Source organism: Canis lupus, chromosome 1, assembly GCF_011100685.1.
Source record: "Canis lupus familiaris isolate Mischka breed German Shepherd chromosome 1, alternate assembly UU_Cfam_GSD_1.0, whole genome shotgun sequence".
Taxonomy (NCBI): domain Eukaryota; kingdom Metazoa; phylum Chordata; class Mammalia; order Carnivora; family Canidae; genus Canis; species Canis lupus.
Window position 1 is genome coordinate 30,647,940 of NC_049222.1, and position 26,888 is coordinate 30,674,827.

The following is a 26,888-nucleotide window of genomic DNA, read 5'->3' on the forward strand; positions in this document are numbered from 1 at the left end:
CTTGGTCTTCAGTACAACTATTTTGAGGCATATTCCACATGACTCCTCAGCAATAATGAGCCCCAGTTGCAGTGATCTGACTACACACACACACACACACACACACACATCTTTTTTCCTAAACTGTTCCTCTTCATCCCTTCATATGCTTCCTGGGATCATTTCCCAAATAAACTACATATCCTCAAGTCCTTGTCTCAGGAATCCAAATTGAGGCAGTGCGCCATGAAAAAAAAAAGAAAAGGAAATGTTCTGATTTCAAAACCCCTTGATGACTTCTAATTCATTTTAGCACTTTAATAGTTGTGAAATTTGTATAGTAATAAAAAACACAAAGCAAAAACAAAGAATACAAAATTCTTTAAGCCGGGCAGCCCCAGTGGCGCAGCGGTTTAATATCGCCTGCAGCCTGGGGTGTGATCCTGGAGACCCTGGATCGAGTCCCACATCAAGCTCCCTGCATGGAGCCTGCTTCTGTCTCTGCCTCTCTCTCCTCTGTGTCTTTAATGAATAAACAAATAAAATCTTTAAAAAAAATTATTTAAGCCATATTTATGTCTGTATGCCCCAAATACATTTGTGTATGGTTAAGAGAATGGGCTCTTGGAATCAAATGCACCTGGCTTGAATGATGGCTCCATTACTCCCTTTGGAAGTCACTAACCTCCCTAAACCTCAGCATCCCAAACTCTGACATGGATGTGATAATGTGTCTACCTAATGAGATTGTTGCTATGGTTAAATAAGAGCCTGGCACACAGTGAGGAAGCGATACATAGTAGATATTATTGCAATTATTTGACTATAGAATCCTTTTAGTAACATCTGCTAATATCCGGAACAGGAATATTTTTTGGAACTTTCTGTATGCATTTCTCTTGTGAAAATCTCGCCTATCTCATCTCGTGCAGAGAATATTAGGTTAATTCTTTTGGTGACTTCTCTTTCAGAGAAGTCTTAAATGCATTTGTAAAATTCAAAAGGAAAAAGGCATTCATTTTTTTTAAAGATTTTATTTATTTATTCATGAGAGACACTGAGAGAGAGAGGCAGAGAGAGACACAGGCAGAGGGAGAAGCAGGCTCCATGCAGGGAGCCCAATCCTGGGATCAGGCCTTGATCCGAAGGCAGATGCTAAACCGCTGAGCCACCTAGGCACCCCTGAAAAAAAAATTCTTATCCATTAATTCCTGCAAATGAGAAACCTGTGTTTACCATGCCAGCTTGGCATAGAATATAAGCTTTATGATGCCTCTTTGAGGATTCTCATGTTGCCTGTTTTTTCCAAACCTCTTTTTCAGTGGAAAAGGTGTTTCAAGAGAAAGTTACATTTTAGACTGGGAAGTTGTCTACACTTTCCTGTCATCCCAACTCATGCTGTGATGACTCGAGGGACAGGCTGAAGGACAGATTGGGCTGCTCTGTTACCAAACATAGATCCCCAGACAGGCTTTTCTCATTGAGGACCTGCTAAGAGAAAGGCCACAGACACAGACTGGCTCCTGTTTCTGCCACTCTTCCTGTATTTCCCAAGGCGGCCTGAGGATCACACAGCCATCAGTTCTGGCAACTTTTCTTACCTTTTCTTAGAACAAAAATATGTTGTGTAAAAGAATGTGAACAACTAGGCGTGTTTTATGCAGAAGCCCCTCAGTACCGGACCAGCTAAGCTGAGGTGACTTGGGTGGCAAGTTAGCAGCAGACTCTGCTTGAAATGGCTTTTCCTTCAACAAGTCCGGGTTCCCAGGGTCCCAGGACAGTGGCCCTTTGTGCGCGCACGACAGACAGCTCACCCCATGATTCCCAGAGAGCCCCACTGGGACAGTTAGGTTAAAACTCAGCCAGCTGTCACTGGAAGCTTCTGGTTAACGTTCTGAGCTGAGGAACTTCAATGCGGGTATTTCTTACTTTTTCATACATAGTTAAATGTGGAATTTCCTTAAGGTCTGTGTATCTGCAGCACATGTGAATAGAAAATGACCAACATCGCTTGACTCAGCTTTGAATTTAATTGGTGGTGTTTCTGAATGTTGCATTTACCCTTTAAGGACACAACTTGGAGAAAGGGAAGTGTGTTCACACTGGTAGTAAGTCCTCTTCTTTCTTTTTTAAAGATTTTCTTTATTTATTCATGAGACACACACACACGAGAGAGAGAGAGAGAGAGAGAGAGAGAGAGGCAGAGACACAGGTAGAGGGAGAAGCAGGCTCCTGCAGGGAGTCCGATGCGGAACTCGATCCCAGGACCCCGGGATCACGCCCTGAGCTAAAGGCAGACACTCAACCGCTGAGCCACCCAGGCATCCCTGGTAGTAAGTCCTTGATGCTGATGCTGAAAGCTGCCTCTGTTTCTGAGCCTCACAGAAGAAACTTTAGGGAGGTATGTGGGAGTGGGGTGTTCAGGGAGAGAAGGCAAGAGGGCTTGACTAACTTCTCCAGACAATCCTGGTAGCAATGTTCATTCCTCCCAGGGCTCCTCCTTAGAGTGAGGACTGTTCCACTGTGGTGGCTAGGTGCCCTATCCCACAGCCAGGGCTGCTCGGGGGGCTCTGCAGCTGCACCCTGCATGGGGGCACCCAGCCCAGGGCCTCTTGGCAGAAGGCTGCATCAGTTCTCCTTCTAAGATAAGATAACTAAGATAAGAGAACTGGCCCAGAGGGTGAGCTGGGAGGTGTCATTGCGTGACCAGTGTACTGCTCTGAGACAGAGGTATTTGTATTTGGGGCCTGCCAAGAATTCATTTTTCTCATGGTGGTGTTTCTAGTCTTGATGTAGCCAACTTCTGACCACCTAGACATCTTCAGAAGAGGCGATTATTCCAATGGTAAATTCTCTCCACAGGAAAGTAATCGTGGCCAATGCCAGCCTCCTGTATGGACTTTAACTTTTCAATCTTCTCTGTCTTGACTGAAATCAGTTTTTCTTTTTGGGGATGTATGTGGTGTGTGTGTGTGTGTGTGTGTGTGTGTGTTTCCTTAAAAAAAATGTTTAGGCACTGTAGTGTCACTTGACTAGAAACTGGGTGGGATGGCATTTGGAAATACGCATGGTCACTGAAGCATTTCAAGTGAAGAATATCCACTGAGTCACCAAAACAGAAAGCATAGACCAGAGAAACAGAGGATTCACACATGGAACTTGCTTTCAAAGTGTCACTAAATTGACTTTCAGTGATTTAGTTCAGTTTCTATTTCAAATCTATGTGTTCCTACTTAAAAGTAACTAATTCAAAAACAGCTGGTAATAGCAGGCTAATTACCTTGAATTTTTGTACTGGAAAAACTGGCTGAGCAAATCATTATCCAACTGTCTATTATGATTATTCAGTGACTCATTATCACTAAGACAACCTGACTCCAGTTAAATCAACAGGGTTCCATTTCTTCACCAGAGAACTATCTTTACACCACACACACACACACACACACACAACTGAGTTTTCCTTTATTTCCACAGCTAGAGAGAAAGTTCCTAGGTCAACAATGAAGCACAGAATAATATAAGTGGAACATCTTTATCCTGCCAGTTGCTGAACCCCTTTCAATTTTCCTTTTTGGCTGTCTTTTCCCACACCCAAGGTGTATTATCCTCCCCTCTGCCACACCCAAAAAATACACCCAGATACTTAGCAGAATTGTGAAATCCAAGAACAATGAGCTGTATGTGTGACCAGGTGAGCCCAGCTCCTTGAAGAAATCTCGAAGAGCACAAGACTCTGGACATTGATGGGTCCCAATCTCGGTCTGTTTTCAGGAATTTTAAGACCTAAAACCAGCATGCCTGGGTGGCTCAGCAGTTGAGCGTCTGCATTTGGCTCAGAGCGTGATCCCAGGGTCCTGGGATTGAGTCCTGCATCAGGCTCCCTGTGGGGACCCTCTCCCTCTGTCTCTGTCTGTCTCTTTCCCTGTGTCTCTCATGTATAAATAAATAAAATCTTAAAAAAAAAAAAAACACCTGAAACCATATTCACAGAGGTGAGATAAAGCAATCTTTTGACCTCAGTAGAATTGTTGTTAACACTACGTTGCAAAATAAAAACAAAACAAAATAAAACAAAAAACAGTTGTGGAAGGAGTGAGGAAAAGAGGGGGAATCCAAAGGAAGGAGCTGGAATCCTGTGTCTTCATCCCAAGCTCTCCTCTGAGCAGTGTTCTCTTGCCTCTGGCAGAGGTGTTGGCATCCTTACTGCATAAGTCTATGAAATAGTCTTGTTCAAAGTCATCCCCCTTTCACAGCAGTTTAGATTTAAGAATTGTTGGAATTTCTGTTACAGTTTTCCTGGTAATACTTTGAGTTCCTTTCTACAGATGGGAATTAAGTACTAGAGGACTCTTAAAACATTTCTTTGTATCACCCACTTAAGTCAAAGTCAAGGCATTGGGAGTCAGATGATCGCTTCTAAGGAGACGACAGCATCCCCAAAGATGACAAGCTTCATTCATATCTGCTCCATCTTATTTGAAGATTTGGGGATGGAAGGTGGAGAGTTAAGTAATTGGATTTAAAATATTTTTATATCAGAACAAGCATGGCTGTCTTTCCGATTAAACAGTTGTGTAGAAGGTAAGGTAAAACCCAGAGCTATGCATGCATTCATCTTCCTCTGCGGAGAGCACGTGACAGAAAAAGATTTACACACAGTGATGTAGGAAAGTGAAAGGGAGCCCTGTTTCTATTTCTTATGAAGAATATTCTCTAGCATAACAAAAGCCAAAAGGATGAGATGCGGTCTATCTATATCTAGGTACTCTATATTTTATAAGAACTAGAGGTTCACCATCTGGGTTGTTTTTGTAATACATATTTCAAAGCAGCTTATAAATAATAATTAAGACTCAAAACATTCTGTAGCCTATGGATGATTCTAACGTCTAAAAAAAAAAGTTTAGACCTGTAACCTGTAATATCAAAAGCAGTACATTTTAAGAAGACTAAAAAATAAGTGCTTCAGGAAGATGGCACTGGGTTTTAATTTATGAGGCCCTCTCCATCAAGCTACCAAATCAGGACTGGGCCCTTTCATTTCATCCACACCCCTGGGATAGTCGAGAAAATGGCTCATACCTGCAACATTTACAAAGTGATGACTCACATGGTCCAATCACAGAGAAGTAATCCAAAATTAGACGGCATGATCATGAAGACTCAGAACAGTGTGAACTGCATTTCCCTAGCTCTACATTTCCCTATGTAGCTCTGCAGTGAGCTACATAGACCCTAGAAATCCATTCGTAAACCTCTTTTTCTCCTCTCTCCCATTTATCTCCTTTTGCTGCCCCCCGCCCCCCCGCCTAGCTCTTTATATTTTTGGCCCTCCACCTTCTCCTTTGCTCCACACCTCCCCATTTTATAGTCCCCTGTCACTTCACCTCCCAACAAGGCACACCCATCCCTGGAGCATGGAGAAGTGGAAGAGGTTGAGGGCTCCACACCAACACAATGGGGTGGGGGGAGCCCATGAATACTCGTGTGGTAACATTACCTACTGTACTATTCCCAACTGTACCAAATAACATAACATTGTATTTTGCACTTATTATTACTGTTATTTACTAGCTGTCTGACCTTGGAGAGTTACTTCATGTTCCTGTTTTCATTCCTCCTTTGAACAAGTAAGAATAAACTAAACCTATATCAGGGGGTATAGGTGAGGTTTGTATGGGCTAGTACATGGGAAGCACTTAGAACAGAGCATACTATTTAATAATCATGATCATCATCTCTGGGGTTTGCCTACAGATCAATTGTTCCCTTCTGTAAGGGGTAGGAATCTGGTGGGAGGAAGGCAGGGGTCAGGCCAACTGGGAAACTCTTCCGCTGGAAGTGTTTCTTGACTGGAAACCAAGTCCGCTGATTTATACCCTCCACATTTCCCAGTGCTACCCTTTTCTCTGCCAATTCCAAGCTTGGCACCTCTTTGCCACTTATCAGGCAGCATAGGTGTTAATTCCCTGACATGCAACTTGAGTTTATTCTGGGTGGTGGCTTCACTCCACTGTTGACAATATCACTCATTTCTCATCTTCTCAAATTTGACAAAGCCTCTAGTCAGCAAATGAATCCTTCCCTTGTTATGGATTTAATCCCTCTGGTATTTGTTTATTATTCCACATTTTTTTTCATATTGGTGAGAAATGATGGATTTAATGGAGTCCACTCCACAATCTTGAATCAGAAGCTCCCTGAAATACAAATAAAGCTTTTCTTCTAAGCTTTAGGGTTACTTAAACTCATGATAGAGTTCAAATTCACTTATTTAGTGATCTTCCAGTTAAAGGAATTTTCTTTTGTTTTCAATTAAAGAAAAAATTCCATCATAGTATTAAGATTGTAGTCATTGTCTCTAGCTGGGAAAGTCACTTTGAAAAAAAATCACATAAAAAAAAACATCACTTTACCCTATTTCCTTTTTCTCAAGAATGTTTAAGTAAATAACAAATGAGCAGATACACATACAAGCACACTGAATCAAAGAGCTTTGAAGGGAAAAAGGACCATTTACAATAATTTTGTGAATGAGGTTATAAGGCCAGGCAGGGGAAGGTAAACTGCCCGAAGCATGGACAGCTAGCAAGAGCCAAAATTGGATACGATTCAAATATGGCCTTTTTGGTTATGCCTAGAAAAACAAAACAGGTTGATTCAGCATTCATGTTTATTATATTAATTGGACTTTAAGCAGGAGTTTGTAGCAAAAATTAACATAATGAAGATATTATGACTACATCCTTCCATTGTTTTTATTTTCTTAGAAAAGGAAAGCCTATCAAACTTTACTGTCAGTCCTGTAGTATATTGTTTTGAAGCTAAAAGTAATTATATTCCATAGTTAGCTTGTGTGCCAACTGAAAGACCTTGACATATTACTTCTTTGTTATATTCAACAGTAAATGGCAAATAGCATATCTGACTACTTATAGTGTGAGTGTGAGATAATTGTTTGGGAACCTACAACTGCTTATTTAAAGGGTGGGGACTCTTAATATAATTACAGAGCCAAAAGCCACTCAGCTTTACTAGGGGAAATATCATGCAATGTATTCTTAGTCTTCAGATGGTTTCTTGGTCAAATTCTTCATTATTCTCCCAAGGAGCCATTTTTCCTAAATGTGCATCATTAGAATATAGTGTATAATTTATTAAGGAGAGGAAGAAGACAGTTGGGCAGGGAAAAATCCAGAGATAGGAGTGCCTGCTTTAAAGAACCTTGTCCTCTGAGAATCATTTTCAGGTATAATGGGAATTCCAGTTGCTTTAATCTCTAGCTACCCATTATCTTCTTGAGTTACCTGTGCTATTATTTTAGAAGATGACATCTTTAGCATTGTTGAATGTCACTTCAAGTCCTCTACTTGTCAGAGAATTAGAAAAGAAATTTTGGTGTAAATAATCACCCAGGTGACACTCTTCTAAATTTATGATGAGGAACATTCACCTCATATTTTGAAAAACATGGGAAAAAATGGACTTCCAAGAACCAACCAGAACACTGTAAGAAGTATCTCCAATCTACCACCTGCAACCTGTCTTCACATTTACCCACGCCATAAGAGATTTAACCTATAACCCATGCTGAAACACCATTGTCAGCTGGGAAGGTGGACAAGGGGAAAAGAAGCAACTGCTTGCTGTCCCACTACCTGAATGGAAGAAGATCCCATCTCAAGCAGGAAGATGGAGAAAGATGAATCTTCAGCTAAACCACACAAATGCTCCCTGGCATCTGCACCTACAAGAGATCTGTTAGTCCTTTTCCCTCTGCTGGCAGCACCAGATAGATGTTGTATGGTATCTGTGTACCGACAGGGATTGGTCATTGAGGAAGAAGTCCAGGAAGCAGACCACTAGAATCCCTTAAAGTCCATTCAAAAATTGTTACTGGATACCTAAAATAAGCAAGACTCTTAAAACGTTAAGGAAAAGCTATTTTTCATTTTATCCGATGTTCTTATTTTGCCCCACTCAAAGAATCTTTTTAAAAGTCCCTTCCCCAGACGTGAAAAAAGAAAAAAAGCAAGACCAAAAACTACAAACTAGAAACAAGATTAGAACACCTGGTTTATTGGGGGAAAATTCATAATGAAAACTGCAGTTGCTTATTCTGCAACTTACAAAATAATAATTTGATATATAAAATGAATTGGTTTTCATTATGTAAGTACAAATGGTAAAAAAAAAAAAATCATAGTCAATGTGATATATCATCTATTTGCCATTCACGGGAAATCTCACATCCCTGAATTCTCCTGTTGTGTCTTATACCAGATAGTTTATATCTCTTTTTCCAAAGACGACCAGGTTTGTAACTACATTTAAGTTGTTGTTTACAATTGCTATCTACCAGAAGCTGTGTCTATATGATGAGAGCCCAGTCAACCTGAGATGAATAATTCAAGCCACTTCGTCTCCTTGGGCTGTTTTAATGTTACTTTGTGAGAAGAATGGCATTCCTAATGCTTTACTAAGCAACCAAAGCATGCCTATAGTCGTGATGAATTAGACCTAGCCCATCTTTTAATCGGTCTACTGTGTTCCTGAACATATAGACACAAAAGAGTACAGATTTATTAATGTAGCATTTTCCCACACCCCAACCCTATAAACCACTTTCAAAGAGAAAATTTCATCTTAACATTTCACTACATATGAAGGCCTTACTATTGCAGCAGGCTTTGACTATGAAAGAATACTTTCCTAGATGCCATATCAAGTTAATGTGAAGCTTCGCAAAAAAAAAAAAAAAAAATTACTTAGGATATTAGTTAGAAATTCTCACAAACGATATGCATTTAGGAAACTTTCACTTCTTTAAATAAGTGAAGGCTTGGAAAATATTTACTTTTTGCATTTCTTTTAGAATATTTGGTCACTGACATTTTTTACTAGTATCTCCCTCTTTTTATTGGCTCTTAATAGATTCAGTCCATTCTATCTGGGAAAAACAGAAACTTGATCAGGTCCAGCCAATCTTTGAAGCCTTCTTTTTTTTGCCTTATACATGGTTAAGTTTCATATTCCTATTCTTTTACAAATGTATAAATGGTATGCATAGATATAAGGGGATATTAGCATATTACAGGTCATTATTTAAAAGAAATAAGTTTTGTTTACAAAACATATATAAAAGATGAATATGAAACTTTAACACCATTTAAGAAATTTTCCCCAAAATTTATTTTAGCATTGACTAGTCTAATGATATGAACATTGCCTACAAAATGGTTTCAAAGGATTCTGGGAAAGACAGTTTCTTGCTCTGGGATCCATCTTGGCAGCAGCGTTGTCTTCTGCTCACTCCCCACCTTAGGCAGATGTGTAGAAGTACCTGGGCTTAGCATTGCCCAGAAGATCATCTTCATAGTTGGGAAGACAACAGAAGAAGAAGGCACAGCCGATCAGGATAATCGTGGCCGCCCACCCAAAACCATAGGCCCAGTTATAGATGTAAGTGACAGCAGGGTTGTCATGAAGGTTGAAGGTCTGGGTGTACTTCACAGGATAAATTACCAGGGAGATGATCTGGAATACAGCTAAAGGAAAGAAAAACATCCCAAAGTGAATACGGATCCATGAATGAATGCATGGTAATAACAGATTAACTCCCTCTTCCACCATTGTTTTTTGCCTTTAAATAAGTGTTAAATCCACTTCATGCTAATGAAAGGGGTTGAGGGAACCTATCAATCATGAGCTCAAACAAGTTATTGACTATTGTATGTCAGATCTGGCACTGACCAGAATACTGAATATACGAAAGACAGAAAGCAATTAGAGAATCTCTCTTTGTGCCTGTGCAAGCATTACATTCACTCAAGTAGAAAATGCAAAACTATGGTGTATAGTAGAAAGCAGGGTGGCTCAGAAGAGTACTTTTTCACTTGGTATTTACTGTGCCAAACACAGTGAATATTTTCAGTGTTAACAAAAATAATATATACACATATATTTGATGATATTGATATTTAATAGCACACCATTGGAATATTTATTTAATAAATGAGTGACTAAATGAAACAAGCCAATGATGTGAATGATCAATGTAGAGAAGCACCAGAAAAGTCTGCAGAGGAGGCAGGAATCTGAAGAATAAATAGAAATGGAGAAATGGAGGTTGGAGGAACAGCATTCCAGGCTGGGGGAAGAGAAATAAAATAGGAGAGTAATCATCCTGACTTGGGGGAGTGTAAGGAGGATATAAGAAAGAAAATACAGGTCAAGAAGATTTCTAAACTCTTTGGTATAACAGTCACCTTATCACAATTAGTATTAGTCATATTAATATTTTAAGCAACTTAAAAAAATAAGAACTCAATTAAATCTACTTTTGTATTATTTTTCAATGAGCATGCATAACTCTATGAAGCTATAATGAACATCCACATGCTATGCTGTGTTCTGCATTCTTTTCACATACTATTTCCCATGTCCACTGCCACATCATAAGGTATGAACACATTTTCACTCTGTAACATTAAGACACAAGTCTACACCAAGAGGTGCCAGGTGGCCGCGCTCCAGGGAGTGTATAGTCCTCACCCCTACTTTCCTTTTACCTACTTTTTTCCCTATCTTCACAGATGTAAACTAAAGTTGTTTTCTTTTCCTTTTTTTTTTTTTTTTTTTTTTTTTTTATTGCTAGAAAGGCCATAGGTGTTTCTACATCTTGATTCATTCCTTCTATTTCTCAACTCAAAATATTCCTCTTCTCTGGCAATTTAAGAAGGGTGATCTCGGTGCAGATCTTAAATATTTCTGTTTCTTACACACTTTAAGTGGCAAACTCTTACTTGGGAAGTTTGTTATCTACTGCAAATATTGTGTAAGACACTACATTATTCTCTAATTCCTCTGGTCGTAAATGTTAAATATTGTTCATCACCCATTTTGGTCCATCAGATGTAGAGTTTGTATAGCAATTTGGATCCACTTCTGTAAAATCTAAATTGTATCAGTGCTCAATTTTTCTGATGTTAACCCCAAAATAAATATAAAATTAAAAATAACTGTTTTTGTGAAGTAATTCTTAAAAGTTGAGTAGGCCCTAATTCAACATTATTACCACTAAAAGTACATTGAGATTTCTAGGCTTTTCACTCCTGTAAAAACTTCTCATTCTACTTGTCAAGCTCTCAAGGAAAAGAGGAGTATTTAGTCATAATGTAAAATAAGGACACAGAATTACACAAGGCAGTATGCTGTGAATCTGTGAGAGTTCATAGAACCAGTCTTCCTGAAAATAGTAATTCTTGCAAGCCTGTCAGCTCAAGCTGGTCATTCCTAGATCTTAATTTTTATTTATTTTTTTATTAGTAATGTGTTTTTATTTCCTTGAAATTTCAGTACCTGTTAAGATGGTATTTTATCTCCAGCAAAAAATCAATAAAGTTTTACTTAACATTTATAGAGGGCCAGACACAGTACTTTTCACATATTACCTCACATAATCTTTTTAAAACTTTTATTTAAATTCAACTAATTAACATATAATGTATTATTGGTGTCAGAGATAGAGGTCAGTGATTCATGAGTCTTATAGACTCATGATGTCAGATCTTCTTTTTTTAAATTATTTATTTGTTTATTTGTTTGTTTGTTTTAGATCTTCATTTTTTAATGCTAAGATGGATAAAAGAGTTTTACTGGGATTTTTTTTAAATGGTGGCAAAATATATACAACATAATACTTATCATTTTAATCATTTGTTAAGTGTACAACTCAGTAGTATTAAATACACAGTGTTGTGCAACCATCATCACTATCTGTATCTAAAACTTTTTCAATATTCCCAACCTAAACTCTGCTTACCCCATTACCCACCCCGCCCTCAGCCCCTGGTAAGTTTGGATCTCTATAAATTTGCCTATTCCAGGTACTTTATATAAGTGAATCATAAAATACTTGTCCTTCTGTGTGTATACCTTGTTTTTCTTGGCATAATATTTTCAGATCCTTCCACACTGTACCATGTATCAAAACTTTATTCCTTTTAATGGCTGAATAATATTCCACTGTGTGTACATAAATATTTAACCATTTTGTCCTGATGAACACTTGAGTTGTTTCCACCTTTGGCTATGGCAAATACCACTATGAACATGTGTGTACAAGTATTTGTTCAAATCCCTGCTTCCAGTTCTTTGGGATATATACCTAAAAGTGGAATTCCTGGGTCATATGGTAATGAACATTAATATCCTAGTGTGTTTCTAATGGTGATTGGAACAGGCATCTAGCTAGTCTTCTAAGATGTGTGGAAGAAAAGATATCAAGTGTGTTTCCTTGATAAGGCCTTATAAATTTAACTATGAAAGCCAAATAGAAGTAGAGATGGGATTCAATAAGATTCTTCATGTTTTGTGGTTCCAAACTGCTCCTAATTTTAAAATATTATTCTAAAAGGAAACTCTGAGACAGAAAGAAAACCAGAGTAAACCTTATGTTCAATCAAGAGAAATGCTCAAATATACAGGTGAAGGTTGGGCCTGCACAGGTTGGTTCTCTGAGCCACCCCCTTTCTCTGAGCCAGGGTCCTCCTCCCTCTCCCCTACTCTCCACCCTCCCCCCGCACTCCCAACTCATCCTGCCCTGGGCTCTGGGAACACGTTCCCTAAGCTCAGAGAATCCAGCACAAGGTGGTCTCTCTCTGGGCTCCTGCTTTACCTTATGTACCTCTCCTAAATCCAAGGCTTCTGACCATGTGCTCACTCTATACCTGCACCCCAGGTCTGTGGCTGGATTTTTGCTTTGATCCCAAGGGCCTAAGTTGCTATGTCAAACAGACCTGTGGCCTTAACCTTATCAGCACCTTCTCTTTTCTCTTTGTCAGAAAAATCCAGTGATCCATCTAAATTCAGTTCTGTGACTGAGGTCCCTAGTGCCAGGGACCAACGGAAATTTCAAATAATTCTTGGTCCTAGATTCCTAGTTCTTGTAGTCCATTAATCAGTGTTCACTCTGACCACAGCCACCTGCCTCACTCCATTTCCCACCCCTCAGAATCAGCTCTATGATACAAAAAGGCAGTTCCAGATCTGGTCTTTCCTAGGGTCTCCCGTCCCCCTGCAGAAAACCTTTCCATGACCTGGGACATAAGACTGTAATACACCTTCAATAAGTAAGATGGCTCAGGGACATCCCAGTCCCCATAGCAAGGGGCTCACAGGAAGCCAGCACTGGGACACCCCATGGAAACAGCACACTGTGTCAGCCCTGGTCCCTCCAAGTAGGGGTGTTGCTGGACGTGGGGTCACCTACAAGAGACAGCAGCATGCAGCGTGGATGGAGAACACAAGATATCATCTGAGACCTCCTCCAGGAAGAAAGGCACCTGGACCCTAAAGAACACATCTCTGTTACTTCTGCCCCTGGTGACACGTTTTCTGACAATAGACCTGGAAGTGTAATTGTCAAGAATGGTGGGTTGGGCAGTACTATGATGATGTCTATGGAAGGTATGAATGAAGAACCGCTGACTTAGTCTTACCTGCCAGGGCCAGGAGGCCTCCAATCACTCTCAGGAAGACGAGCATCTGGGGTCCGCAGAGGGCAAAGAAAGACAGGATGAAGCAGATCACCAGGATGATAAAGCCACAGAAGAGCATGGCGGCCGCTGCCCTTCCCCATGCTGTGGGAGAAAAGAAACCGTGATTAATAAGATACACATGCCAAATTTAAAAATCCCTTATCAAAGTATCAATATTTTCGTTTTTTTTTTATTTTCTACTACCTATAGTTGGGTGAAAGGAGTCTTTTTGACAGTACTTACACATCTCCATATCTCAAAGGGAGAAGTAAGCAATTCATATGGAGGGCACTAATAAATTGCTTCCAGTAACGTCTTCTACCCCCAGATTTGGGGCAAATGTTTCTATCTTTGAAACGAAAGTTAAAATTCATTCAACTATTTCTCATGTAATAAAGAAGCCATATAAACAGGTATATTTAAAAGGTTTTCTCCCTCTCCCTCTGCTCCTCCCCCCACTTTGTTCTCTCGTGCTTTCTCAAATAAATAAATAAAGTCCTTTAAAAAATAAATAAAATAAAAAGTTCATACAAGTTCTAACATAACACAACCATAATAAACAACATTTTTAGTGTTGAACAATTAAATTAGAATCCCTTTAGCAAATGGTTCAAATACCTTTAAAAAGACCTTTGTTTCATATTAATGTCTGGTTCTGTGCCAAAATAATCATTGAAAATCTACTTATGGCCAGGCAGAGAGGTGAGCTAAAACAATTTAATTATAAAGAAGCTGTGATTTTTATAACAAGTTTAGGTGCACATATATCCAATTGTCTAAATTTTAACTTTGCAATTTATAGTGCAAGGATTCTTAATTATGGATATGAGCCTTATAAGCAACCAAGATGAAGTGAAAATTGAGTTCTGGGTTTGAAAATCCTCACGAGTACCTCCTTGTTTTACCTTGAACCTGTAGAAACAGGGAGAGCCATGATACCCAGGCTAACAATTCCAGTCAATAATTCCCATTGTGCAACCTGCACTGATTTCAAAAATCTCTTCCAATACAACCTGCTTTCTGGAGGGCATAACTAACATTGATGACATAATTGCTCTGTGCCAGGCACTGAGCTAAGAACTTGGCATGCATTCACTAAATCTTCACAATAACTTTTGATTTATTTTATTTTATTTTGTTTTGCTTAAGAGAGGGAGGCAGGGGAGGAGCAGATGGAGAAGGAGAGAAAGGTTAAGCAGGTTCCATGCCCACTGCAGAGCCTGACACAGGTCTTGATTGTGACTTGAGCCTAAATCAAAGGTCGCACGCTTAGCCAAATGAATCACCAAGACACTCCCACAATACCTTTTAAAGGTTCATATTATCATTATTTCTTTAGTGGAGTGTCTGGCTTGCTCAGTCAGTGGTGCATGCGACTCTTGATTTCAGGGTTGTTAAGTTCAAGCCCCATGTTGGGGATAGAGATTACTTAAAGATAAAAAAATCTTTATCATCATTTCTTTAGAAATGAGGATCTAGTAAGGCTTTGAAAGTTCAAATGACCTGCCCACAGCCACAGAGCTGTTAAGTGATTCAATCAGAGTTTGATTTCAAGCTTGGTCTAAATACAACACATGATTCTTTTCAGATATATAATTTACATCCTGGAAAATTCACTCTTTCAAACAATTCAGTGGTCTCTACTATATTCACAGGGTGGTGCAACCAATCATCACTTACAATTCCAAAATTTTCATCACCCCCAAAAGAAGCCACATATCCATTGGCAGTCACTTGCCATTCGTCTCTCCAGCTTCAGGCAACCATTAATCTAGTTTCTGGCTTTACAAACTTGTCTATTCTGGACATTTCCTAAAAATGGGGTCCATACTGCATGGCCTTTTGTGACTGTCTCCTTTCACCTAGCCGAAAGGTCTTCAGGGCTGTACCAACATTTCATTCCTTCTTATGGTCAAAAAATATTCTGTTGTATGTAGAGCCCACATTTTATTTATCCTTTTGCTGATGGAAGAACATGTGCTCTTAACCTATCACTCTGTATTGCACTCGAAAAAGACAGTCATGTGCACATCTGCCCTGGTTTTGCTCCTACTGGAACACAGCTTGGCTGACAAATGTCTCCTCCCTTAATGATAGATCATTTGACTGGCCAAAGGAAAAGGATGTCAGAGAGCCGAGAGGAGCCGGGGCTTGGAAGCCAGTTGGACCTCATTTATACCCTGCCTCCACCACCAATTAGCCACCATCAGCCTGCACATCTGCTAACCAGGATGAAAAATGCCTTCTTTCAAGATTATTGTGAGGATGACAGCTCTTGTGTGAAAGGGCAGGGAGTTAGGAATTCTCTGCCCCTTACCGTTCAAGAAGTTTCTCAAGTATGCCTATGACTTCTCTCCAGGATCTCAAGTTTTTTCATTTTTTCCCCTATATTGGAAAGTTCTGCATCATCACATTCTTATTCCTCAGTTACCCACCACATATTTACATCTCCATCTGTTATAGACAAGCCTGAACAAAGTTTCCCTGTTGATTCTCTAATCCCCACGCTCCTTCCAGATCTTCCTCTAGGTTTATGAATGACTGAGACATAGTAGGTTATTAAGGAGAAGAAACATTTTTATATGCCTCAGAAATACCACATTTCCCCACAAATTATCCCTTAATATCGCTGCAGGATGAGGCTGAGACAGTGCATGAGTGGGCCTAATTTATATTTATAATTTTCCTTACTTTCCTCCAGACCTTTTTTCTCTTTCTGGAGATCAAGAAGAGATCTTAGGGGCAAGGTAAAATAGAAATGTGTTATTTTAAAACAGAAATGAACAAAGCCAGAATGTGAAACAATCTCACTTTTGCCTTGTCCTTCAAGTAAGGGAAAATGCAAGAGAAGGGGACCATCAGACCATCTCAAAGTCTAGTCCATAGACCACTGTGTCAAAATCATCAGTGGTGCTTATTAAAAATATAAATTTCTGCAGTTTCCTCTGACCCACTGAATTAGAACTCAAGAGATAGTACCCAGGAATCTGCACCTGACTGACATTTCTTATAGCCATACTAAAGTTTAAGAAGAACTAAGAGAGATGATTAATCTCATAAAAACAGATGCAGTACTGCCAAAAAGGAGAGCATTTTATTTTCAGTATGTGACCCACTGTTAATAACAGTCACATTTCTATGGATTTTTATGGCTACTACTAATCACTACATTCAATTAAATCCAATGATTAAAGTCAAGTAAGCAGATACTGATTTTTCCTTTTAAGTTGAGTTCACAGGTTAGAAACTGTGCAATAAAAGGCTATATATCTGTATAAACATGCACAGGAATGCAAACGTAATGAAAAATTGCATATCAGAATGTGAATTTTCAAAAATAACAATAAAACTTCCTAACAAGGAATATATATTGATAACTTTATAGTCACAGACTAGAGTTTTAAAAATATAGCTATGAATAGTAATATCAATAATTATTCCTATTTATTTGGGGAAGATAATACAGATTTTGCTATTACTACTTCCTCTAACATAATAGCTGAGGTGTGATTTACACTTAGTTTCAAATACTTGAACTAAGAAAATAGAAAGCCAGTTCACCTCACTAACCTGAAGCCAACAGGTGAACACAAACAGAAACACAGCCCATTTTAAGAACTTGGTCTATGCTAGGTTAAATAATTCAGTAGTAACTTGTTTACTCAAAATGCTGAGTCTACAGAAAATCAAAACAGCAAATTAAGTAGCATTTTGTATTGAGAAAGGCTTCCCTAGAAGTAGAACACGTATAACCTGCTCTTGCAGCATGGAAACACCCACACTGAATCATTTAACTACCACTTAAGACTAAAATCTAGGCAAGGTTTTGAAGATCTGGCTGATGAAGACAAGTAAGACAACCTGCCTTCTCATATCAATGACTATTTTGCTATAAAATGATGAGATGGACCCTGGTCTAAGCAGGGTCATTCCAGCCCAATATTCTGCCCAAGAAGGCCGACAGCCATGTAGACTTATGACATGGCATATCTCCATGACAGACATTTTGAAAAGTTAAGGGGTGTCTGGGTGGCTCAGTTGGTTAAGTGTCTGCCTTTGGCTCAGGTCATGATCCCAGCATCCTGGGCTGGAGCCCTACTTTGGGCTGGCTCCCTGCTCAGTAGGGAGCCTCCTCCTCCCTCCTTGTGCTCTCTCTTGCTATCTCACTATCTCTTTCTCTCAAATAAATAAATAAAATCTAGAAACAAAACAAAACAAAAAACAGTTAAGTCTGTGCTCCAAATACCTTTGGTCTCAAATACCCAGAATGAGCTTAATACCTACAAATTTACCCAACCCTTTTGGGAACTATTTATATTTTTATATTATATCATGGTCTAAATTATACCATATTTACCAACCCCAATATAAAAATATCAGCTTTTAAAACTTATCCTACTACTTCTTCCATGATTGAACAGATAGATGGTCCTTGGCTCTTGGAAGGCAGTATGTCCATCTTTATTGTGAAGAAGTCTGCCCTTTATGTGCAAAATTTTATTGCCTTTCCTAATTGCGGTTTGTGATAGAGAGCAGGGAAGATTCTCATCATCAATTGGCACTCTTTGAATTGAGACCACAAGTCGTGCTCAAGTACTCCAGGTAAACAGATGCTGTATTTCTGTGCAGGAATGTTTCTTGTTTGTTCTTTCTCCTTAAGGGAAAATCAATCTGGTGTTACATATAATCTGTTATGTCCTAAATTTATTTTCTAAGTATCACTTGGAGAAGTTCCTATTATCAAAGAAACCAGCAGCCTTATAAATCCACTTTATAAGATTCATTAAAGATCCATTTGGATGGGCAGCCCTGGTGGCGCAGCGGTTTTGCGCCACCTGCAGCCAAGGGCCGTGATCCTGGAGACCCTGGATGGAGTCCTGCGTCAGGCTCTCTGCATGGAGCCTGCTTCTCCCTCTGCCTGTGTCTCTGCCCCTCTCTCTCTCTGCATCTCTATAAGTAAATAAATAAAATCTTAAAAAAAAAAAAAGATCCATTTGGATGAAGAACAGCTTACTTAATTTTGCTATCACTTGCAAAGATTCAACACTAAATCAAAACTAACAGTCACTAATGAAATCCTAAGTTTTTCCTAGGAAACATTTTTAAGTTTTTTGCATAAGAAAAATGCTGTATCTTTTTTCCAGTGACGACATATGAAAATACAATGTTACCCAAAAAAAGAAAGAAAAAAATACAACATTACAAGGTAAATACAGCTAGGAAAAGACCAGTAACGTCAACTACTAAGAAAGTAGGATAGATAGATAAATATAGATAGATAGATAGATAGATAGATAGATAAAATAAATACCTTGAATGCCAATCTAGAAACCATAAACTGAAACTTGTAAAAGGGAAAAAAAAACTTTGTAAGATGAAAACATTACTAATATTTTTAGTATTGTGGGTAATACTCTGCAGGCTGTCACCAATTTTTCCTCCAAAGTTAGTGTTTCTTTTAAGGGATTTGCTGTATTCTTCAGTAATTTCTCATGTAGGCACCCAACACTGACCAAGACAGTCTGGCCTAGCCCCTTACTCAGTGCCCTGCAGATACCAACCTGTCATCCAATTACAGTAGGGTCCCTTTCTAGAACAATCGATTCATCTAGTAATAGTACAAAGGCCCTACCTAGTAAATCTGAGCTTTTGTCAGATCTCATACTGCTTGTATAGGGTTCTTTATGTCAAACAGATTCTTTATATCAGAAATGAAAACTGGATTCATGACAAAAAAATTAAAAAGATCCTACCTACACAAACAAGATATATACAATATATAATGAATATACACATGGGTGGAACATATATTCAAAAAGACTGGTGCATGTCCAATGAGGAGATAATCTGCAGGAACAGAGGCCAGTGCTTCTGAAACCAGAAAAGTGCTTACAGATCACCCAAGGATCTTGTTAAAATGCAGATTATGATTCAGGAGGTGGGGCCTGAGACACTGAGTGTCCTATAACCACCAGATAATGTGGATGCTTCTGGTCTGGATACTTTGAGTAGCAAAAATCTAGAGGACAACTCGTAACAGGACTCCAAAAAAATCTACATCAGAAGAAGTGATTTTGTAGAAGCTTTAGAAGGCAGTAAAGCAAGGTCAGGGTCACATGGGATGGCATCTAGTTGGTGTGAGATTCTTTGCATGCCCCACATTTTCTCCTGAAACTGAACCTGAAGATAACTACTTACCACTGTGTTTTTATAGAACTGTGGTCCTTTCCCCCTTTATGGTTTTCTTTGAAAGTCTCAGTGGGGAAACCACCCTACACAGGAAGATGTGAAAACAGGGATTTCTACCCTGAACTGAGTAAAGATAACTAGCAGGGAATTGGGGATCTATCCTCACAGATTTGAAAGTTTGTTAGATGAAGGCAGCTGGGAAGTAGAATTTGCATGGAAGCGTATTGGAACTCCATCAGTGTAAGACAAGTACTTTTAGACAAACAGCAGTGTCCAGAGAACTGAGTTATGTTGTGGAACAAAGGGGAGAGGCTTAGCTTGTCACGGGTGGTGTTGATGAGCACAGGCTTTGGTGAAAGCTTGAACAGGTGCACTCTTACACCCTTCTTTATAGCCTAGGAGTCTGTGCCCGCTAGACGGAAGAAAACAAGTTAGGTCACTTAAAAGGGAATGGGGCTCTCTGTTGATTTACTGCTAAGTGCAGCAAGTGGACTAGATCACTGGTTCCTACACGTCTGGATTTTATAAGTCAATAGACATATATATTTTAATTATGAAAATCAACTGAGTACTAGCCAACTTTTTATTTTGTTAGGTAAAACCATGAACACACACACACACACCCAGAATAATCTATCCACTAATGCCTAATTTCATAAAATAATAACATTTCAATACCTCACCCTGCCTCCCAGCAAAAGAGCATCATCTCAACATGGTTCTTTAAGTCAAATTTAGCCTAATGTAAACCTATTAAGTTGGTACTTATCTTTCTCATTTCCTACATATTTAAGAACCATAGGGTGAAATGATCTAAAAAAATACTTCTTATAATACTCTGATTCCTGGACTTATCCAAGACCAATTTCATGTTAAAAACAAAACAAAACAAAGCCACATGCAATGCACTGTGTGGTATTCAAAGGCATCTGGTAAAGATGAAGCTCTGAACTTCTGAGTGCAGAGCTGAGGCAAGCACCCTTTGACTTAGCTGCACTGACTCCCCACTGCCATTCTTGGTAAACTCATCACCATTTGTCTCCACCCTGACAAGTAGGAGCCTGCTTGAGATTTGAAATCTGTATCATTGATATTTAAAATATGCTCCTGATGTGTTGTTTTCTTAAAACTGGGTAGGGGAGGGATGGGTGCCAGCAGAACAAAAACAGTATGCATGAATATGCATTCAAATGCAATTTTGCATTTTATTTATATGTGAAATTTGAATGATCATTTGGATGTTCTTTCCCCATTTGGACAAATATAAATGTGAGATTCTTTCAATGCTCTACATGCTCATAATTAAAAAAAAAAAAAATTAAGCAAGTATTGGTTAAGCTGGGTATTTACTCAGTTGTTAATATCATGTAAAGGCAAATATTCCATGTATAATGTGGCTCACTTATGAGGAAAAATGAGGTGATGTAGCAATCTGAAATTCCTTAAAAAAACTGTCAATAACCATGGGGAATATAATATTCTGCATTTTACATAGTTCTTAGGAACTATTTCCCTTTATAGAAACAGCTATATTATTAGGATTATTGCCAAGATTTGCCAGGAATGGGATCCCTGGGTGGCGCAGCAGTTTGGCACCTGCCTTTGGCCCAGGGCGCGATCCTGGAGACCCGGGATTGAATTCCAACCCAATGTCGGGCTCCGGGTGCATGGAGCCTGCTTCTCCCTCTGCCTGTGTCTCTGCCTCTCTCTCTCTCTCTCTCTCTCTGTGTGACTATCATAAATAAATAAAAATAAAAATAAAAGATTTGCCAGGAATGATCTGTGTTTTTAATAATAAAATGAACATATTAATGTTATTAATATCAATTAATAGAAAGAAATGGTCACTTTGTAATAAGAAGATATATTTTCTTAAATATATTATATATTTAAATATTAAATATATTTTCTTAATAGTTACAATGGTAAATCACAATGTATACTTTCTAGTACATAATCAAGAAGTTTTTAAAGAGTAGATAAACACAATTCTCTGCACTGAAATACCATATTAACTAGAGCCATTTACCTTACTCCTTGTGCTTATACTTATGTGGGAGTGTGTATAAATCTTTTACTACATTTTAGATAAACCTCCTGTAAACATATTGTTTTCCACAAAGCCTTACTGAAGTTATCTGAAAATCTCCAGAGTTAAAGATGTCCAGAAAATCTCCCTACAGTGTAGAAATACACAATTTGTATACTTGTGAAGCAAAATTTGCCACGACAGAAAATGAAGTGAAAGTATAGTAAACACTCCCAACTCATCTCTGACCACAGTAGCCTGAGATGGACCTCTCTTTGGGGAGTTCACATCTATATGGTTCTTCCCATGGACACCTGATGACAGTGGATCCCGGATTCATGATTTGATTCTAGGTCATGAGCAAAAGCTGCGTCTAACACATTATTAGCACTTACTTATCTTTGCAAAGGTCATAGGAATAACTTAACTGGGAGGTTAAAGCCACCACCCACTTATGAAAATCGGTCTTGCTGCATCATAAAGGTAGTAATAGATTTTTCAAGACCTACTTGGAAAATTGAACTTTACCAAAGGCCAATTTCTATATCAAATTGAAATATAGTTTATCACTGGATCAGTGTTGTCTTTACAATTAGAAGAGTGAATGCTTTAAACTCCTAATTAAAAAATATCAAACCAACAAAACCTGCTCATTCTCTTCCATATACAAAGCACCATATCATTCTGAAGCTGGAGGCGCCACACCCTCCGAAGGTGAGCTCATCTTGCAAGTCAAGAAAAATAAAAACCTCATTGTGTGAGTTTCACAAGAGGACTGCAGTCACAGCCAAAACCTTGCAAGCTGGATCATGTCCCAGCAATAGTGCTGCTGGTGGCTCTACTGCACCTCCCTTCCAGTGGTGTGCTAAACTTCTTACTTCATAAGCAAGGGGTGGAGGAGGGGGTTGCGGCATGCTCTTTGGATCTGTATTAGTTTTTGTTCTCAAGCACGATTATCCAGTCTGTTTAAAAACACACTCGTCTAAAGCAGTCCTATTAAGTCCCCTACAAGACCCTGGGCTCCAATGCATTTTAACTAAAAGATACAGATACTTTACTTCAAAGAAATTAATTTCCTTTCAAAAGATCTGAGATAATAGAAACCCTGGCAGGCGGTCTGTTTGTTTTAAGAGAGGAAAAACACAGACTTTAAGGAAAGCAGGAATTCCATGCAGTCTTTACATTTTATTACCTGCTAATGAGGACCATGCACTCCCTTTGCGGGAAAGCACAAAGTGGGAACCTCCACACAATTCCACAGTAGATAAGATACAGCACCAAGCTCTGGATACGGGGCACAAGAACCACAAATAAACCGTGTGCTTGGAAGCCGTGGACAACTTTGGAGTAAAGAATCAAGTCAGTGGTCCTAGCAGGGAATGAAAAAAAGGCAGGGTAGCCTTCTTTCTGAGTTTAAAACTATTAAACTCAGTTGCTAAGGCCTCATTCAGTAGCATTTAGCTTTAAGTTTCCGACTATGCTCATACTTAAACTCTTGTCTCCTGCACCCCAGGCCCACATTGCTAATCACAACAGATCCCAGCTGTTCTCAGGACAGCCCTAAGCAGAGGGTGGCAGCAGACAGGAAAGTGCTCCTCTCCAGTCGGGGCCTATTAAGTGAAACACCCAGGCTGCCTTCATGCTGGAAAAATAAAACACTCCCTCTGAGATATATTAAACTTGTCAACTCTGTTTCATTCTGCTGGTGTAGAAGATGTGTTTGCTGCATAGATTACAAATCAGATTAAGATAAGTGAGGTTTTTAAACAGTGCCCTACTTAAGTCATAAAGACACTCCCTAAAACAAAAGCTAACCAGGACTAGACTGACGCTTAAAAATACTGTAGTACCTGCTGAGATCATAACTGCTAAAAACTTTGATGGAAAAGCCTTTTTTTTAATGGAAGAAGAGTTGCTTTCGCTTAGTTCAAGTAAACGAAAACACCGACCTCGGGAAGGCGCGTATTTTAATATTTATATTTTAATCTTACAAAGAAACACAGGAGGAGGTATAATGGTAAGAGATTTTGGCAGGTCTCCAAGAAAATACAGGTTGTCCATTACATTTCTTCTTCTAAAACTTTTCAATGCCTGAAAAAAATCACCTTTTGCATGTAACTGACAAACCCTACAAAAAACAGAGCTTACACTAGGGCCATTTCCGTCCAGCGGTGAGCCTGGTTTGGGCCACCCAAAGCTGTTACTCCGTTTTGTTCAGATCGGATGCCGAAACCTAAGCTCTAAACTTTTTTTTTTTTTTTTCTTTTTTCTCCCAGTCACTCACTACCTCTGCCCCAGTTCAGACCGTTCGCGAAGGGCGGCTTCGGAAGGCTGCGCCCGCCCAGCCGCAGCCCGGAGGGCTTCCCGGAGGCGCCGGCACTCACCGAAGTCCATGAGGCTCTGGCAGCCTTCCTCGTAGGACCCGCTGCCGCCGCCCTCCTGGGAGCATCGCCACCACAGCGAGGACGTCTGGACGTGGTCGCTCGACTGCAGCCAGCCGCGGCCGGCCAGCGCGATGATGTCGAAGGCGATGGCGCTGAGCAGCAGCAGGGGCAGGATCCACCTGCAGCGCTCGCAGGCCAGGCCGCAGCGCAGCATCTCGACGGCGGGGCGCGGGGCGCGGGGCGCGGGGCGGAGGAGCGCGCGGGGCTGGGACGCCGGCGGAGAGTGGCCCGCCAGCGCGGGCAGCGCGACAAAAGGGAAGGGGCCGCGGGGAGGCGGCTCCCGGGAGGACGCGGCTCGGGGCGCCCGGGCCCCACCTAGATTCCGGTGACTCACGGCGCGCCGCCCCGACCTGCCCGGCCGGCCGGGTGCGCGCGGGCGGAGGCGGGGCCGGCTCGGGTGACCCGGGCGCCGCGGAGCCCCACCCGCCCGCCCCGGGGCCCGGCCTCGCTGCCGCGGCGCGCGCCTCCTCGCCCCCACCGCCCGGCTCCCCGCTCCCCGCCGCCCGCGGCCGCCCGCGCCAAGCGAGCCTGCCGCCCAGTGCCTCGCCGGGAGCGCGTCTCGACCCAGGCGGGCCCGCTAAGTATTCCGTCCCCGACGGCGGATAATGCGCTGACCTTCCGCGGCCGCGGCCTCAGGTTCCGAGCGGCCTGGGATGCGTGCGCGCGGCGGGGCTGTGGGTCAGCGCTGCGCCCCGAGCCCGCCCCCGACCCCCCGCGGCGGGGCGGCCGCTTCCTCCTGGGCCACCTTTGTACCTTGCACCCTGGCTCCCTTCGTACCTTATCTGGGCTGCCGGGTCGGCCGCGCTGGGCCAGCCCGGGCCGTGTTTCCTGTACCCGTGTGTCCCGGCGTCGAGCCCGGGGTCTGCGGCTTTGGAGGCGCTCACCGGGCACTTGACGCGCGAACACACTCCCTCCGGCCTTGGCAGCGCCTCATCTGGCCTCCCAGGAACCGTCAGGTCCCCTCTGCGGCTGTCCACCCCCAACCGCAGATCTGTCCATATTTAAACCCCACTTTAAACTCCGCTTATTTACTCTGTTGAGGTTTCTCCAAATAAAAAAAATATGTCACCTAAATGCCACCTCCAGGGCCTGGCCCTCCTTCTCTCACCACCCTGACTCGAGTGGGGCAGGGGGTGAGGTAGGATGGAGGGGTGAGGGGGTGCCACTGGGTGTGCCATTGAAGAGAAACCAATTCTCAGTGTCTCGCTCCATGGTGGCCTTGGGCAAATCATGAAAAACATCCAACGAGGGTCACATCTGTTTTGTTTTTTGTTTTTAATGAGCATCACATTTTTTTTTTAAATGAGAGTTATATCTTACCTTGTACCTTCACAGATTTCTTCTGAGTCGCTTGCTTTTCCCACCAATTTAACATAAAAGAAGGGGGGGGGGGTATTTAGCCACCTTTAAAATTTTAGTTCTCTGTATTTCAGCTTGGTACTTTCAAAAGAAAAAGAATACTATTTTGCCTTAGGCGTTCTCTCGCCATTTTTGAGGACTAATAAAATAAAAGCGCGAAAGTGTTTGAAACCACATGAAAAAATTTCTCCAGCCTTAATTTTACATAAGCCAAGTTCACATATTTTCCTTAAAGGCAAATATTTTCACTTTGAAAGAATAGCATAAGGGGGGCTTCTGCCAAGAGTTAACTGCATATGGTGTAGATTGTGTAAAGAAAATAAGCTTTCAGGGTTTTCAAAAGTAATGTAAATATTTGTTTAATTAGCTGTGCCTATAATATATTAGTGAGGGGAAAAAGTCACATTCTTATAGATAAATAGAGTACTGATCATAAGCAAAGTGGTTTCAGACAAAATCTGAGTTTCATGGGTCTTAATATCTCTAAATGATCTTGGACTAGAAATGCCTTCTTTTTCTTCTTCCAAGAGATTTGAGGAAAAGAACTCATTAGTGTCGAGGTGAAAGCAAGGAAAGTAGCTCTTCTGAATTTCTGGAAGAGACTAAACCCACCCTGGCTGGGTTCAAACCAGAAGGAGCCTAATGTATGTCTCACAGACTGTGGTGGAACCAGACAGCTCAGGTTCAGATCCTCATGCTAGCTGTGTGACACTGGAACACTTAGCTTCGCTGTGCCTCAGTTTCCTCATCTATAAATGGATCATGCTCACCACATAGTGTTGCAATGAGTTTTAAGAGTTAATACCCTAAAGCATGCAGAATAGCGTATGCACATAGTAAGCCACAATAAAATGGTGATGGTGATGATTTTCACATTGGTTTCGCACTTTACTAAGATTGGAAAGGGGCCCTTGCATGTTCACAAGGAACACATTCCTTATGAGAATACCAACTGTAAATTATTAACTTTTCTCGGACAACGCCACCATTCATCCCAGCCATCCTGGTGAAATGGTGGATTCTGGAGAACAGACCATTAAGTAGTTCCCTCTGCTGGATAGTCCAGGGATCACAGAGCACCTGCCAACGTAAAGTGTATCTGAAACAGGGTTTTACTTTTATACATTTGGATTTTTATGGTTATAAAGGCAATAAATATCACAAACAAAAAATATATAAATATGTAAATTTTAAAAATAACAGTATGTAGTTTTACTGCCTTGTCTAACGGTCATAGTAGCTAACATTTGTTGGGAGTTTTCCATGTGCTAGTAAGTGCTCCAAGTCCCTCAGATCCTCCAGGTGTATACTACTATCAGCTTCCTATAGATGAGAAGACTGGGT

At 40.6% G+C, this 26,888-nt stretch overlaps 1 protein-coding gene across 1 annotated transcript; it reads right to left on the reverse strand.

The window, feature by feature from the left end:
• Positions 1–8,034: 8,034 nt before the first annotated feature.
• On the reverse strand, positions 8,035–24,485 carry PERP (p53 apoptosis effector related to PMP22). The gene is made up of 3 exons (XM_038526136.1): positions 24,126–24,485; positions 13,485–13,625; positions 8,035–9,530 (listed from the first exon to the last, which is right to left on the reverse strand). Exons 1-3 carry the CDS (start codon positions 24,337–24,339, stop codon positions 9,304–9,306), a joined length of 582 nt encoding a protein of 193 aa, XP_038382064.1. The 5' UTR covers positions 24,340–24,485; the 3' UTR covers positions 8,035–9,303.
• Positions 24,486–26,888: the final 2,403 nt, after the last annotated feature.

Excerpts from the sequence above, each read along its gene's own strand:
- PERP (XM_038526136.1), bottom strand. The coding sequence starts at position 24,339 with ATGCTGCGCTGCGGCCTGGCCTGCGAGCGCTGCAGGTGGATCCTGCCC. Across the intron at positions 13,626-24,125 it reads CCAGAGCCTCATGGACTTCG|CATGGGGAAGGGCAGCGGCC; the intron begins GTGAGTGCCGGC and ends TTTCTCCCACAG. Across the intron at positions 9,531-13,484 it reads AGGCCTCCTGGCCCTGGCAG|CTGTATTCCAGATCATCTCC; the intron begins GTAAGACTAAGT and ends TCTTTCCTTTAG.